Source organism: Octodon degus, unplaced genomic scaffold (assembly GCF_000260255.1).
Source record: "Octodon degus isolate 3935 unplaced genomic scaffold, OctDeg1.0 scaffold00001, whole genome shotgun sequence".
NCBI classification, from domain to species: Eukaryota; Metazoa; Chordata; class Mammalia; order Rodentia; family Octodontidae; genus Octodon; species Octodon degus.
Genome location: NW_004524577.1, coordinates 24503186 through 24519843, shown reverse-complemented (window position 1 = coordinate 24519843; position 16658 = coordinate 24503186). Strand labels below are relative to the sequence as shown.

The 16658-nt window shown below is 43.4% G+C and overlaps 1 protein-coding gene across 5 annotated transcripts in view; it reads left to right on the top strand.

Moving 5' to 3' along the window:
- The window catches only part of Pik3r1 (phosphoinositide-3-kinase regulatory subunit 1), a 78560-nt gene extending 63384 nt beyond the window's left edge, over positions 1–15176 (top strand). For 3 of the 5 annotated variants that reach the window (XM_004623031.3, XM_023704838.1, XM_023704889.1), the window contains exons 8-16: positions 7809–7911; positions 8739–8837; positions 8949–9129; positions 9630–9755; positions 10672–10814; positions 11052–11228; positions 11326–11394; positions 12101–12271; positions 13327–15176. In XM_004623031.3, the coding sequence (XP_004623088.1) occupies positions 7809–7911; positions 8739–8837; positions 8949–9129; positions 9630–9755; positions 10672–10814; positions 11052–11228; positions 11326–11394; positions 12101–12271; positions 13327–13516 (1259 nt within the window). In that variant the 3' untranslated portion in view covers positions 13517–15176. Of the gene's footprint in view, positions 1–4207; positions 4324–6143; positions 6366–7808; positions 7912–8738; positions 8838–8948; positions 9130–9629; positions 9756–10671; positions 10815–11051; positions 11229–11325; positions 11395–12100; positions 12272–13326 lie in introns of those variants that run through there. The other 2 variants (XM_004623033.3, XM_004623032.3) reach the window with 2 other exon arrangements.
- Positions 15177–16658: the final 1482 nt, after the last annotated feature.

The window sequence follows — 16658 nt, the reverse complement described above, 5'->3', positions numbered from 1 at the left end:
ATGCTGCCCTTTCCTCTGTGGTTGGTGTGGTGGGTGGAGTAGCTTCGATTTCAGTGCCTCTCCCCTTGTCACCTTGCTGAGGTGCTTTTTGCACAGTGCACCACATGTACAGCTGTACACAGTGTCCTCAAACAGAGCCATTTAGTTCATCTGCAAGCAAGTCCTTATCCTGCTTTTTGTGCAGGGTAAGTGAACCCGTTCTGTATGTCTACATCCCCCAATCCCCCCCCCCTTTATTTAACAATGTAACAGCTTTTCCTGCTACTTTAACATGTTCAACCACATTTAAAGGACAAGGATGAAGGCTTTTTTCACTTTGTTCCATTTCTAGCATAGATTCAGGCCCAGCATAATCATCCTCATAATTTTTTTTTTTAATTCTTTGATAACGTCCTCAGCTTTCAAAGAACTTTCAGGAACCAACCCATTGAGTCCACCCAGTAGCCCCAAAGAGTAAGGATTATTTTCTTTTATGGAAGGAAACTAAGATTTCAAAAGGTGAAGCACACAGGTAGGTGTGTTTCTAGAACTTTGGCAATAGTTTGCGGTTCCCTTTGTTACTGAAGGTCTTAAATATATTTAAGGCTAAACAGGTTTTTCTGAATCATGTGTTGCAGTTACCATTGCTAAGACTTAGGTAGCTAAAGTAGATTTCTATAGGGCAGCCGAAGTTAAAATAGGTCCATTTAACTTTGAATGCCACCTATTGTAGGTGTATTTACATGTTTTAGATTTCAGGGCTATATTCGGAAATATTAATGTTGCATAATTGTAGCCTAATATTGTACCCTGAAGCCTCGGGTGGAAAATAAATGACTCTCCCCCCTGCCCTCTACACCTGTCCAAGTTAATTTTTAACCACCAGGGCATTGCAAAACATTCATCCTGAAGAGCTTGGTTCATAAATCTTGTTTCAAATGCTCTGGGCTTGCTTTTCAACCTAGACTAAACGCAAGCTGTGGGGCGGAGGGAAGTGACTTTCAAAGAGTTTTACTTTTCTCTGATTTATTTTTTATTGGGTTTAAGCTGTGGTCTGACAGGAGAAGGTTGTTTCAAAGGTGAGAAATGAAACCTTGAAAAAAGGCATGTATGAAGATGGGTAGAAGCAAACACAGGGCATAGCAAGTCTTATCCAAACCAAAATTTGATGTGGGCTCTGAGACTCGAGTATTCATATGCATAGGTCAGAGGGTGGAGCTGCTTTTACTTTTGTTTTTACGGTGCAGCCTTCTACAACGCACACTGTTTGGGTAGAGTTTTTTATTCTGCTAGGAAGTGGGTACTTTTCAGAAAGCTTGTTGAATGTGTTCGATTTTCAGTATATATAAAATTGGATGTATTTATAAGCATAAAAGGACATTCTTCTTAGTGCAGAGGCATTGAGTACTGGATATAAAGTAATGAATTATTTGTATTATTTATTATATAAAGTAATGAATGCATCACCCTAAGAGGCCCACCTAAGTTGTCGTAGAGTTCAAAATTATGAAAGGAAGTATTTATTTTATCTTTAAATGAAGACTTGGATCATTTCTTTTTTTCTCACTCCCTTTTTTAATAGTCTTGGGTTCATTAATCTGCAAAAGCTTTCATTCAGTCCCTATTTGACGACGGCTTGTGCAGAGCAGCCAGTGTTTAGAGCGCTCTTTTCAAACATGTTTCAATGATGGAGAGAATGTTTCGCACTCACTTCAATAGGCTAGAAAGAGAGATCGTGGCCAATTTTGGCCTCTGAAATGAGTTCCACAATAGATAAAGGCAAGAAGAGGGGCTCCTGTTGTTTTAAAGAGTTGAGAAGGTGAAGTTAGTGTTCAGCACTACGTGAACGATTTCCAGTGTGGGGTGGGGCTTTGAGATCTCACCCAGATATAAATGCTGAAGTTAAAATGTAAGTTTTCCTAAAAGAGCTTAACTGCCATTTGAAAGTTATTTCCTAAGTACTGTGACACATATGACTTTGAGTAGTGAATCCTGTGGGTTAAGTGACAGTTGTATAGTTACGTTTTACTAGTCTGTGTGACATTTTGGACAATTAGTGTAAGAAGCATGAAGTAAAAAAGTTGGCGGCTTTCTTCCAAGACAGTTCCTTCTTCTGTTCTGCCGGCAGAGGGCTCCCTTTCTAAGCTAATAAAGACCGTGTGCCTTGCTGCTCACTTTTCCAGGACTAAAATGCGCCGTGAAAAGACTCAGCGCACATGTTCGGTAATATAATAAACCTCTGTGGTAAATGATTAGACATATTGGGAGAGATTTGTCGGAAGCAAAACTTTGCAGTCTGCTGCAGACTGTCTTCCTGTAAGTGAAGGGTGCCCATCCTGCTTTGCAGTGGATAATGTAACTCTGAAACAATATATTGTTGAATTTACAGAGAATTTTAATCTTAGAAGGCTTTGTCTTGACATATGTGACTCCAGACAGGTAGGCTTAAGAAACCGATGTGTCCAATGTTTCTAGCTTTAGAAAGGCTATTTTTAAAAGTAGGGCGAGATTATTCAGCTGGAGGGAGATGAGAGCCATTCACAGGACTACCGTGTATCCCTTTTCAGCAGACAGATTCATTTATAGACTGTATTCCATTGGAAAAATAAGTTTCTCAGTACTCTTGTTACATCAAAGGAAAGTTTATAAACCATTGTGGCTCCAACAGCACTTGCTAGCTCACTCGAGTGACCCTGTAGGCGGTGCCTGCTGCCAGCCTGTACAGACCTGTGTGGGCACCCCCATTTGCTTATCGCTGAATGTGACCCCAGATCACCTTCCATACACAGATGAGATTATTAGAAACCAAGTTTCTTCAGAGGGAGGGAATGAAAATGAAAAAAAAATTTTAAGCTTTAGCTGAGAATAGAAAACAGAGTTTTCTGTCAGGTGTGAATTTTTTTTTTTTTCTTTGCATGTGTCTGAAAAGAAATCACTTTTCATTTCATTTGTCACTTTTGATTTTCACTGGCAGAAGAAAGTAAAGAGCAGAGACTGGGTGGAAAGGTTCAGGACCACACCTCAGAAGGATTTTTGTTGTTGTTTTGTTTTGTTTTTGTTTGTAGCATGCAGGAATTATTGAAGTAATCTCCAAATTACTTTCAGGTTTTCCAGCTTAAGAATTCAGTGACGCTGGGTTGTGTTAAGAGTATTCACAATCATACAGGTAGAGCTGCCTTTTTTTGTGGGAAAAGTCTTAGTTCTTTAAAGAGTAGCCAACAGTCCTAAATCTGGTTCATGGCAGCTTTCTCAAAGCAAGGATAGAAATGTCCTAGCGAGGCATGGCTTTCTCTTGCCCCCGGAGCCAGGACATAAACCTAGTGCAGGCACACCTCTTGATTATTAGAAAGTCATATGGCCATTTGGACGGGGGTTGAAGTTAACTTCATAAAAATAGCCGCTGTGCTTTGCTTTCTCTTAATCTCGTGGTGGCTGTGTGGTGGAGTGTCCCGGAGCAGTTCCAGGCGCGTCCTGGCCTGAGGCTCTGCTCTGACTCTGGAGCCCGAGTGAGGTGCAGTGAGAGTGGGGTGCCCGGCTGCACCTGCGGGGTGGGCGGTCTGCGCATGGAGGGGTGGAGGTGGGCTGGGCCCCACTCGGGTTCCGGGCTGTGCCCGAGGCTCAGGCCTTGACAAGGAGGCTTTGATTCTGTTTTCTGCAGAACCAGCCCAGCCACTTCCTGTGCTGGGCCATGCACAGTGCCTGGCCTCTCTGCCGCCGGCTGCGGGAGTCGCGAGCCAGCGCGCAGCGCGCAGCCCGCGGGACTATTTTCAGTCCCCTCACGAGGGCCTTCTCATTTCCTTGGCCAAAGTGAGCGAGTGGGTCTAGAGTTGGCCACTTGTCAACCAGTGACAACTTTGACTTTAACTTGGGCTTCCCCTCCCCCTCCCGAAGTCCCTAGCTCAGCAAATATTTGAACCTGCCCAAGTTAATCATGAAGCTGCGATCTTTATCTGCGGGAGACGTGCGAGCTCACCGCTTTCCCTCCCCGTACAGTAGCGCCGTCCGGGTGGCTTTCCTGCGGGAGCCGCGGGAGCGCAGCGGCAGCAGCAGTAGCCACCTCCGGACGGGCGCCGAGGACGCGGCCGGGACTGGGGCGGCGGGCGGGGCACGGGGCGGAGGGAGCTCGGGCGCCAGCCTCAGACGAGGACGCGCGGTGCCGGACCGGGGTCCTGAGCCCCCGCCCCTGCGCGCTCACTGTGCAGAGAGCGCTGCGCCCGCACGGCCCCGGCACTGGCGCGGGAGGGGATCTTGGGAGCAGCAGCTTTTTCGATTTTATTATTTTTTTTTTCCGTTGTCGGATACAGACATTTCAAAGGGAAACTGTTGAAATGCATAACCTGCAAAGTAAGTTGCCTTTTCTGCCTGTGGCTTGTGATCTGTGGACGGTTCCTGGTTATAGTTTGGTCTCGGGGTGGGTGTGTGCGCGTGCATGCGTGCGTGCCTGGAGTGTGTGTGCACACGCGCGCACGCCCTCTGAGTGCTGCCTGGAGAGGACAGATGGGAGATTAGGGAAGACACTCCCTCGTGTCCTCTGGGGGTCAGTGCCAGCGAAAATGGGGCTCGGGTGGAGGAAATAGAAAGTGTTGGACTGGAACTCGGTACAGGGGGGGCTCCCTCCGCTTCAGCCCGGCTGCTGCGTGGACCCGTGGCAGGACCAGCCTGCACCCTTTGCTGCCCGCTGCAGGGACAGCAGGCTGGCCGCAGTGCTCCGGGTTTGGGCCCCTTACACCAGGGATCAGGGTGAACATTTCTACCAAACTACAGTTTTGTGTTCTAAGTCTTATCAGAGGACATAACCTCCTTCCCCGCTACTTCTACCATTTTTTGGGTAGATTTGGGTTTAGTTTTACCTGAACCCTTAAGCAATATAAAAATGTGAGTGTGAGAAAGTGGGGTGGGTGGACGACAGCGTGAGCCTGCAGGCTCCAGTCGTGCAACAAGGGGGTAGAGGGGGTGCAGACAGTGGCTCCAGCTACATTCTGGTCTGCTTCATGATTCCAAAGTTGATAGGACGCCCAAGAGACTGAATGTCAGGGGCTTCTGTGTTCTTTCATTTGTCAGAGTGTGACATGCACGTGTACATAAGTCACGGTGCCCACTGTATTCTAGGTTTCTCCCCTACACACCTCATAATACTGCGAATGTCAAAAGCAGTTGTTCACAATAGGAATGTATATTGGTCTCCAGTAAAGGTGACAGAATTGTATGCAAGGTGACTTTGAAGAAACAAAATTAGTCCTTAGACTTGTAGCAAAATTGATTTTTTTTTTATTAAATACTGCTAGTAAGACATATTTGTCCCCAGAGGGAGGCAATTGAGCTAGAGGGAGAAAAGCAGGAAAAAAAAAAAAAAAGATTACATCACCTTCCTTTTCGAGCAGTATTAGCCAAGACCGGCTCATCAGTGAGATACTTTGCAGAGATCCCTATACTTCTACTCTGCCTTCTAGTATTTTCTTTTTGGAAGAAGTGACCCCTTTTGACCAGTATTTTTTTGGACTGGAACATTGAAATTCTTATTAACGTTGCCAGTTATGTTCGTTTCTACAAATAGTAGGCATCTTTATGCTCTGCAGATTTTCATTGTCAGTCTACAGAACTCATTTTTAACTTTGGCATATTTAGTTGAGGAAGAGATTTTTTTTGTCTGTGCATTTTAAAAAATTATCCTTTCTAATGTACATTTACAGCAGTGTTAAGTTCTCAGTGAATTATGCAGTACAGAAACATCCATAGTTCTTGATCCTTGTGCTTTGTAACATATATGAGAGCTATTTAAGGACTGTAAAATACAGCAGGATGATACCATTTTGATGCCTTTATAAGATTTTTCTACCAAGGAATGGCAGGGCTATCTATAAACCCAGATGCACAGGGGGAGGGAGCTGCTAGGAGCTGCAGCGTATCAGCTTTTGTCAACCTGCCAGCTGTGGAGCATACCATGCTGCAAGGAGTAATAAAGGAATTGCAAAACTCACTGCTGGAGGAGAAGAGTGAAATTAAACACCTTGGGAAGCGATGAGCCTGTGTTCCTTGCAGCTTGGTTATGCAGAGTGAGTCCCCGGCAAGGCTCGGGACCGTGTGAAGGCTGGCATAGAAGGAAGCTGATGAAACAGGAGTGGTCTGGTGACATTTTTCTGACTTGATTGGCTGGGGCGTGTGATGTAATAGGTTACAGTGCAGCCCCTTGTAGGTTTTAAAATGAATTCCAAGACACCATTACAAAGAAAGCCGGACTCTTTTCTTATAACTGAGCTCAGCCAAGGAAACTCTTGCACAAATGTACAACACTGTCTGGAATATGGAAGACCTGGATTTAGAATATGCCAAGACAGATATAAATTGTGGCACAGACTTGATGTTTTATATAGAAATGGATCCACCAGGTAATACTGCAATATTAATAGAGAGAGCTAGTTAATTTTGTGGCTTTTTAATTTTTTGAAAGCTGCCGTTACTGATCCTCTTTAGATTGCTATTTTTACTAATTTGTTCCATGGATTAAAAATTAGTTTGATTATAACTTGGAAATGAGAGACAGTCGGGAAGGAAGTAACAGCTCAGGTTGTGTGTGGTAAATGCCGATTCTTGAATGAGTATGAACTGAATTTCACTTTTTTCACCGGTGTCTTTTGTTAATCATGTGCAGCCCTCTGCTAGCTGGGTTATATCGTTGTGTGTTGTTGTTTTAATTGAAATGATGCCTCCTTTTGTGCCGCGTTTCTCTACTGACAGTGCCTGAGGACAGCATGGTATTTGCAATGATAACACTTTGTACTTTAGCAAGCCTAGGAAATGTAGCACTGATTGCCACTCAATCAGTTCTCTCAGACCCCAAACTCTTCAGAATCCGATGGGGGGGCTTCGCTTGCTCTCTCGCTTAGACTAAGATACTAGAATGTATAAAGAAGCAGACTTTCTGTTTTTCAGTCCTAGTCTTTGTAACGTATTCTGGATGGACACCTGAAGTCATTTTTTACAGAAGTTAAAACAGTAACAGTGCCTTAGAGTTGCAACTTCAAATCCAGCTAAAATTCCTAGATTTGTTTCCTGAATTTTCTGTTACTGTTAGCCCTCCCCCCCCCATTAAGAAATTCAGAAACACTGCAGTCTTTTATCTGTCACCAAGTCATTATGAAAACTGATTTGACATTGAGGAAAGGGACTAAGGTCTTTTAATCAGTCTTGGCATATAAAGCATAATGTATCCAGCAGAATATGAACATGAATAGTAAGGAGATTTGGGTCACCAATGAGTTTCTTAAAGTGGATTTTGGCAGAACAGTGCCTGAAATACTGAGATTAGGGAAACCCAGTTCTTCTTAAAGCAAACTGATCTACATGAGCTCTTCTGTTACTTCAACAGCATTTGTGGGGGCCAGAGACCAAGTTTGTGTTTTATAACTAAATAAGGAGAGAAAAATTAAAGCCAACTCATGTTATTTCTGCTGCTTATATGTTCGTAGCTTTTTGCTTTAAATGAATTTGGAGAAGCATGCAACTTTAATATAACTAGAATCTAGAAGCAGAAAATTCACATGGCCAGACCAGTTCATTTGTCTATAAGGTTGTGTCACTGTCACTCTTCAGTTTTGTTTCTTTTTGAGCTATACGCTGCCCTGGTCCTTTAAAAACAGAAAACTAAAACTATCTTCTGTGGTGCATGGCATTGTGAATTACTGGCATCTGTGTCGGTTATTTATTTATTTATTTATTTTTTTGCTCTGTTACAATGAAAATGCTATTTATTGAAAAATACTCAGTCTAGTTTTAAATGCTTGACTAGAGTTGGGATTGTGAGCAACTTTTTCTTTCTCCTTCATCTGCAGCACTGCCTCCTAAGCCTCCCAAACCCACCACGGTAGCCAACAACGGTATGAATAACAATATGTCTTTACAAGATGCCGAATGGTACTGGGGAGACATCTCGAGGTGAGGCCACAGGACTAAGTCCCATTTTTTGGATGTCATCCAACATAAGCATGGAACATAGTTGGTTCTCTTCCAAAGATGACCAGAAAAATCACTGAGTGCTAGGGCACTAGGGGTGCTGGATGCCACAGAAAATTAAATAGCCAGGAAGTTTCTTTATTGACAAAGATCTCAAGAGGGCACCAGGGTGACACCCCACTCCCTAAAGGCAGAGTGTAAAGGCTTGCTCACAATTAAGCAGAACTTTAAGAATTAATGTCATTGTCTTAAATGTAGGAACATTGAATGGAATTTTTTTAAGCTTTTTTTTTGGGGGGGGTGTCAAGAGGGACTAGGGGAGACCATCTGGGGCTCATGACTTTTTCTGCTGATTGGTTACGGAAATAAGTGGAAACTTTGTGCTGCAGACAAACCAGTAGTCAAAGGAGGTACCATATGTCTTAGCTCTCGTGCACCTGTTTTTAACGGGACTAGAATTGATAACATTTCTAGACAACAAAGAAAAAATCAGTAAGTTCTGCAAATGTAATACCTCCCTGCCAATCTAAAAGGGCTGGAGGTGGGTATGCGGGGACTTGGTGCACTTGCCCAATTTTGCTGTGAAATTAAATCTGCAGTAAAAGTCAAGTCCAGTAGAACTGGGTTATAGCTCAGGAGTAGAGTGGAGCAGAGTAGAGTGGAGTGGTAGTCCTCACATGTACGAGGACCTGACTTCACTCCCCAGCACCACAAAAAGAATTAGAAAGCCTGTTTAAAAAAAAATGTTTACTTATGGTCACTAAGTTCTCCAGGTGATAAGCACTTTTTTTGCTTTCTGTTCATTTCAGGGAAGAAGTGAATGAGAAACTTCGAGATACAGCAGATGGAACCTTTTTGGTACGAGATGCATCTACTAAAATGCACGGTGATTACACGCTCACACTAAGGTGAGTTAGAGAGGGGCTGCAGCTGAGATTGGGGTACGGGGGTGAATATAAAAGCATACTTCCTTATTAGGAAATTCTAATGCTGTTATTTTTATATTGTATTTACTACAGGAAAGGAGGGAATAACAAATTAATCAAGATATTTCACCGAGATGGAAAATATGGCTTCTCTGACCCATTAACCTTCAACTCTGTGGTTGAGCTAATAAACCACTACCGGAATGAATCTCTAGCTCAGTACAACCCCAAGCTGGATGTGAAATTACTATATCCAGTATCAAAATACCAGCAGGTAATCAAAACGGAATTCCATGGATTATTTTAATGAGTGGAGAAGGCACTTTCAAATTTAGAAAGCATTTTATGATAGATGCATCAGGTTTGAAAAACTTTACTTTGGGCCAGTGAGATACCTCCTCAGCAGACTAAGCACCTGCTTAGGCAAGTGCAGGGACCGGGGTTCGATCCCTGGCATCACATGCCACGCCGCCTCCACCCCCGGGCACACTGACCTGGCCACAGAGACTGGGCGTGGTGGCACATGCCTGTAATCCCAGTGCTGGGGATGCTGAAAACAGGAGGATCACTATAAGTCCAAGCTGCATAGTGAGACCCCCTGCACCAAATACAGTAAAAAAAAAAAACAAAACTTTGCACTATGATAAAATTGGAATTTTAAAATTGCTAAATCAAATACTAAAAATAAAGGTTTTATTTTTCTTGTTCCTTTTTTAATGAGCAGTTTTCTTTAATTCTATTAACTGATTTGGCTTTTTCCTCTAATCTTTTCAGGATCAGGTTGTCAAAGAAGATAACATTGAAGCTGTAGGGAAAAAATTACATGAATATAACACTCAATTTCAAGAAAAAAGTCGAGAATATGATAGATTATATGAAGAGTATACCCGTACTTCCCAGGTGAGTGTTCTGCGAAGTTGAACTGAAATTGCAGAACTCTGAGTCGTTGGGCCCTAACACATGTTATATTCAGCTTCGAGGAGGGGAAAAAGGCTGAGATTTGCAAGTGAAGTGGGAGGAGATCAGTTATTTGTGAGTCACTGTTGACTATTCTAACATTAAATCTCTAAACCTAATGAAGCCTGTCGTTAGCAGAATAATCAGTTCACTTGATAGCGGAATAATCAATTCACTTGATAACTGAAGGGATCCCTGTTTTAAGTTCCCTTAACAAACGTCCTGATGGAAGAATTCCGTTTAGGCTGGAAATCTCACAGACTTGTCTGGTCTCTGAAGTGAAGATTTCACTTTCAGATGCCCTGCTGTGAAAGGAAATGCTGCCTTTCCTGCAGTGTTTTTCTAGAGACTTCTGCCTCTCTGGGAGGGACAGCCCGGGGGAGAAAGCCACGTGGGCACGGTAAACTGAAATGACTCTTAGAAAAAAAAAAAAAAAAAGAAAGCAAGCTGAATCATTCTCCATCGATTGAGAAAATTCCCCATGTGTTTCCGTGATACTGTTTTAATGGGTTTCGTGAATTCTCACCCCAGTAACAGTACCTTGGAACTTCTGTGTGGTAGATCATCCATCCATCTGGACGTGTACAGGCTTTTCTCTTGTCTTACCCCCTAAAGGATAGCACCTACAGAATAAGTAATCGAGAGATGATTTAGAGTACACAAGAGGAAGTCCATGGGTTCGATGTGAATCCCACGTCACTTCACACAAGGCCTTGAGCGGCCATGGATCTTGATATTGGAGGAGGATTGTGGATGGCGTCCTGTGATACCCTGGGCTGACTGTACTTATAGGCTACTTGATACGAATCAAATTGTTTTACAAAAGGTATAATATTATCTTGTGAAACTTCTGTTGCAGGAAATTCAAATGAAAAGAACAGCTATTGAAGCATTTAATGAAACTATAAAAATATTTGAAGAACAGTGTCAAACCCAGGAGCGGTACAGCAAAGAATACATAGAAAAGTTTAAGCGTGAAGGCAATGAGAAAGAAATACAGAGGTGAGTGAACCACAGACATTTTTGTTGTCCTTGTGCTAGAAATAACCACAGGCTTTTAAAACTACTTAAACTAATGACCTCACTTTCTGTGCTTTGCATAGTTTAAAAAAGACAAGAACATATTCTTTACCTAAGGATGCGTACCTTGCTGTGATTGGACAGTGAAACTTTTTGTAAACTTTTGGGCATCTGCGTGCTGTGCCCAGGTAATTCCAGATCCATTTCTCCCCCTTACAGGATTATGCATAATTATGATAAGTTAAAGTCACGGATAAGTGAGATTATTGACAGTAGAAGAAGATTAGAGGAAGACTTGAAAAAGCAGGCGGCTGAGTATCGAGAGATCGACAAACGCATGAACAGCATCAAACCAGACCTTATTCAGCTAAGGAAGACGAGAGACCAGTACTTGATGTGAGTGTGGGGAGCAGAGCCCTGTGGGCGAGTGACAGGCCGGTGCCGAGAGAGGGCCGAACTCTGACTGCCTCTGCTTTGTCAATCTGTCCTACAGGTGGTTGACTCAAAAAGGTGTTCGGCAAAAGAAGCTGAACGAGTGGCTGGGCAGCGAGAACACTGAAGAGTAAGTGGCCGTGGAAGACGGGGCGCGAAAGGCTTTTCTTGTTTGAGCTGACTTTATTTTTATTAACCAGTGAGGGCATTCACTGACCTTAGAGCATCTCCTGGGAGAAAAATGTATGAGCTGAATGTCATCACCTAGAATTTTAAAAATGGGAAGTGTAGCTAAGGGGAACTTGAATTTAATTTCAACTATAATTATATAAAATAACCCTATAGGGCCCTATAAGAATGTCCCTGAATGTCTGGGGGTAAAAAAAAATCCCAAAATATTTTTGGAGTGATCAGAGAAGAAAATAATTATGTTTAGCATATTCTGAAGGTTAGGTATATGTTTGGTTTGAGTTATTTGAAAACCAGCATTCTTCCTAGCCAATTAATTTCTTGATCTTAACTGGGTAAACAGGATTATTTCATACGTTCCCCTCCACCCAGGTATCTCAGTGAGATTGCTGACCTGAAAACAGAAATGGTAAACGTTATTGCTAACAGTTTGTCCTGGGTCAGGGATTGTTTTTGTGTTGGAGGATAAACAGATTGAGAGCAGTACTCAGGGTAGAGAGGTGGGGCCATGTCAGTCACATGGCGATGGGGTTTGGGCCGAGTGGGACTGAACCACAGAAGTGACAGGAGGGCTCTTCCAGGGGAGGATCTGGGGCAAGGTGGGATTCCTGCACTCTTCACTCCAACTTGCTCTCCTGCCTGCTCAGCCAATACTCACTGGTGGAAGATGATGAGGATTTGCCCCACCACGACGAGAAGACGTGGAATGTCGGCAGCAGTAACCGCAACAAAGCTGAAAACCTCCTGCGAGGGAAACGTGACGGCACGTTCCTTGTCCGGGAGAGCAGCAAGCAAGGTTGCTACGCCTGCTCTGTGGTGTACGTATCTCGGGTGGGCTGCGTTGCCAGTGTGTCATGCATGGATTTAGTAAAAGTCTAGCCTCGAAGAATCGTGTAGTACAGTAATAAAAGAGGAAAAAAATAGATATAAAATCAGTTTAGAACCTAGCCTGAAGTATCTGGGAATAAGATCTAATAGCAGGGAACCTACCAGTTAGCAGAAGATTGGGGCTTGGGTTCCAGTTTGGTGGGAATTAGTCATGAGACATCAGTAAGTCTCTTTATCTTTCCAGTGGAACCAGCAGTGCCTGCGGCCCCCGCTGCTCACTCTCTCTCCTAGCTGTTGTAGGCAGAACCTGAGGCAGTTCACTTGAGAATGGCACCTATACAGAAAATCTGCTTTAGAAAAGGGATGCATACTTACTTCTTAATAGTCTTGGGAGTGCTTTAGAAAGTGAACATTGGGTCACTGGCATTACTGTATTAGAGAAGTAAAAGTTCTTCTAGCAGAGAAATACTCTCCAAGTGCTTTATACTCCGTGACCAACGCCTATTTAAGAAATCCTCCTTCAGGAAAGGAGTAAGACATGTAAGTAGGACAAGGGAATAGAACACAAAGAAAATGCAGGTGGAGAACCTTACAGACTTTTCAAGGTGAGGCTGAAAGAATCCTATTAATGATTAGCAGTGGAGCAGTAATGCCTCTGGTCTTACAGTGACACCTTGCTTGGAAGCTGTCATTTGTCACATGCCTGTCCTGGCAGGTACCTGCCATCCATTATCTCATTTCACTGCTCAGAGGAAATGACACGTCTATTACAGGCATGTTACTCGTGTCCTCTTCTTTACATCAGTTTAAAGAATGAAAGCACAACCGCGTGGTGAAGCTGGCCTAAGAGCTTGTCTCTCTACTTAAGTCCTTCAGCCAATAAATACATGACAAAGCCCCGAGGGAAGTGACAGCCACCTAGGTTGTCAGGGGCTGTGTGCAGAGTGTGGTCTTACAGGACCATTGCTTCATTAAAGTACTCTGTGAAGTTGCAAGTTCTGGACAAACTTCTACTCACACAGCTCTTGTTTTGTGTCTTCCGCAGGGTGGACGGCGAGGTCAAGCATTGTGTCATCAACAAAACGGCCACTGGCTATGGCTTTGCGGAGCCCTATAACCTGTACAGCTCCTTGAAGGAACTGGTGCTACATTACCAACACACCTCTCTCGTGCAGCACAACGACTCCCTCAACGTCACGCTAGCATACCCGGTATATGCACAGCAGAGGCGATGAGCGCTGCCCTCCGATCCTGTTCCTGACCTTCAGCCACCCAAGGCCTCTGGGAAGCAAAGGGCTCCTCTTCAGCCTGACCTGTGAATTGAGCTGCAGACACAAAGCCTTCATCTTTCTGCAGATGGGACTAGAGCTTTCTTGGACAAAAAGAAGTAGGGAGAAGGCACACACAGCCCAGGGCTGCAGGACGGTCAGTTGTCTCTAACCTGGACTGCTTATCTTTTTTTTTTTTTTTTTTAATTTTGGTTTAATTTAAAGCCACAATACAACACAAAGAGGAAAAGAAATGCAACAATCTCTGCCTACAGGGACAAAGAGGCCTTTAACCATGGTGCTTGTTAATGCTTTCTGAAGCTTTACCAGCTCAAAGTTGGGACTTTGGAAACCGGGAGATGAGGCTGCAGAGCCCGAGCCTGAGGGTGCCGGGTCCAGCCTGGGGGAGCCAGGTGTTGCTGTGCACAGTGAGCCCAGACGCGTCGCACTGTGGATTATTTCATTGTCTAAGCGAACGATATGTAGCAGAAAGGCACTTCCACTCACGGGGGACACTTCGGGAGGACGTCAATTCACATACGTTCAGAGGAAAATCTATTGTAGCAAAGTGCCAGAAAGTGTTTAAACTTGTCAGAAAACAACACACCAACGGAAAAACAGAGCTCGGAAAACAGGACTTAAAGTGACATTCAGTATATAAAATATGTACATAAGATTGAATGACTAACTATCAAATAGGTGGATTTGTATCAATACCAAATAGCTTCTGTTTTGTTTTGCTGAAGGCTAAACGCACAGCGCTATGCAATTCTTAATTTTCATTAAGTTGTTATCACTTTAAAATGTATTTTCAGAATAAGCTCCCCCCACCCCGATTTTTGTTGCTTGAAAATATTGTTGTCCCTGATTTTTGTTAATATTTGTTTTGTTACTTTTTTTTTTAAAAAAAAGAAATGTACAGAATGCCAGTAAAAAAGGCTTCAGAATTAAAACTATGAAATATTTTACAGTTTTTCTTGTACAGAATACTTGGCTGTTAGCCCAAGGTTAAAAGGTTCATAACAGATTTTTTTTTTTTTTTTTTTTTTTTTTTTTTTTGGACTAAATGTTTTGTTGGGCAGTGCCTGATAAGCTTCAAAGCTGCTTTATTCAATAAAAAAATAGAAAGATGTATGACTATGACAAAGTATCGCTGAGTCCAACAATGTTGTTTTAAGACTCTGAAAATACGGTACCTGGCAATGTTGTTTTCTATTGAATTGTGAACTTCTTGAATCTGGGGAGCAGAAATGTCGTCCCAGGTGGGGGGAGGGGGCGGGGAGGGGTACGCACTTTCTCCTGAAGGCAGAGAAGTGAATGACTGCAAAGTGAAGTTGCTTATATTTCAGTCTTTTCCCACTTTGACTCTCTAGTTGGTGTCAGTTAGTGACAGTTACAAACCTACTGTAATTCTCAACCCAGTGCAGCTGGCCTGGTTTCTTATTCCTATGAAGGAAGAGCTGAGCGTCTGCCTTTGGCTTCCGGGGACAGCGTTCCCTCCCTTTGTTTAGCACACTGTTTTCAAGGTAAACTCTCTGCATGTAGGACACGTGTTGTTTCTCTAACATGGAACTAGTCATGACAACCAACTAACATTCATTTGAGGACAAAAAAAAAAAAAAAAAAACATTAGGCGCTTTTTTTCTTGAAAAGAGGTCTAAAGCACCTACTTAGAACAAGCTAAGCTAAGCAAAGCACAGGAATAAGCGCTTCCCTGGCAAGCGCAAGGGCCTGAGTTCAATCCCTTTGAGAAAAAAAAAAAAAAAAAAACAAACGAAGGTCTGAAGAAGAATTATTTTTAGCTGAGTATTCATTCTTTTCCTAGCTTTCCATTCAATTTAGAACACATAGCAAGGAGATACAGTGCACGGCCACTGCTGTGGGCTGTGTGGAGCTAGTTCAGGTCATGGCCGAGGGAGGACTCCAAAGGGAAGAGCCTTCTCGCTCACCCAAAGTACTTGTGTGTTCCGCTTCACTCTGGGGAAAGGCAAGAGGTAGAGGGGCGAGTTCTTCCTCCTACGTTCAGATGTGCAGAAGCTGCCCTGTTGGAGGAGGTCGCAGAAACCGCTCGTGTGTTAGGAGCGGGGAAGGCTGCTGTGATCGTGGTCACTGCCCTGGCAGATGGCCGTGGGACCTCCTCGTTTTCCTATCCCTTTCTTTTTTCTTTCCTTTCTTTTTTTTTTTTTTTTTTTTGTTTTGGTACCAGGGATTGAACTCAGGACCTTGCACTTGCCAGGCAGGCGCTTAGGCCACTGAGCTATCTCCCCAGCCCCTTGTGTCCCTTTCTCCATATTAATTTCACTTTCTCTTCCCTTCAAACACCCAGTGAAGATAACTTGTTTTGTCTTTTAAGTTTTCTTCCCTTTAAAACTCCTGAAAAGAAGCAGCCTGAACAGTTGAGTTTTACGGTCTGCAGAATGTATTATTTGTCTTTACATAAAGACAGTTTTCGGCCGGACTGTAAGCTCTCAAACTTGACTTCTGACCTGACCATCCCCCTCTCATCTCCAGACAGGTGATGTCTTTTCTGATTTTAGTCTGTGTCTATGCTTTAAAACTGGTGGTGAGATCTTGCCACAGTGCATAGAAGTCTTTAACAGTTCAGCATAGTTTATAAACTAGGTTTGTGTGCTTGTTTTGGGGGGGCAGGGGTTGTTTTTGGTAGCACATCATATATGCTACACAATACAATTTTCATTTAATTTCAAAGCTAGATCTGCGATGGAATGTCTTACTGAAAAACTACAATTTTGTTACAGTTTTTGCTTCAACACTCTTGTAGATGACATGCTAAGAGGCGGTCACCTTGCTTTGGCATCTCACAAGCGTAAGTGCAATAGATTTTTTCATAGAACAAAAGGAAGAATTTATTCCGTTCAGCAGCTACATCATACCTGTGCTGCCGAGTGCACCCTCGGTGACCGGGTAGCATGCCTGCCACTATTGCCCTTCTAGCTCTTTGGCCATCAGGGCTCTGTGGGTTCCATCAGTCATTGTGTAACTTTGTCTGCAAGGCTTGTGACTGAGTGGATGCAGCAGAGGCCCTCCCCAGACACGCTTTATCCATGCGTCAGTTTCTCCCACCCAGTGTAGCACCCTCAAGACAAAG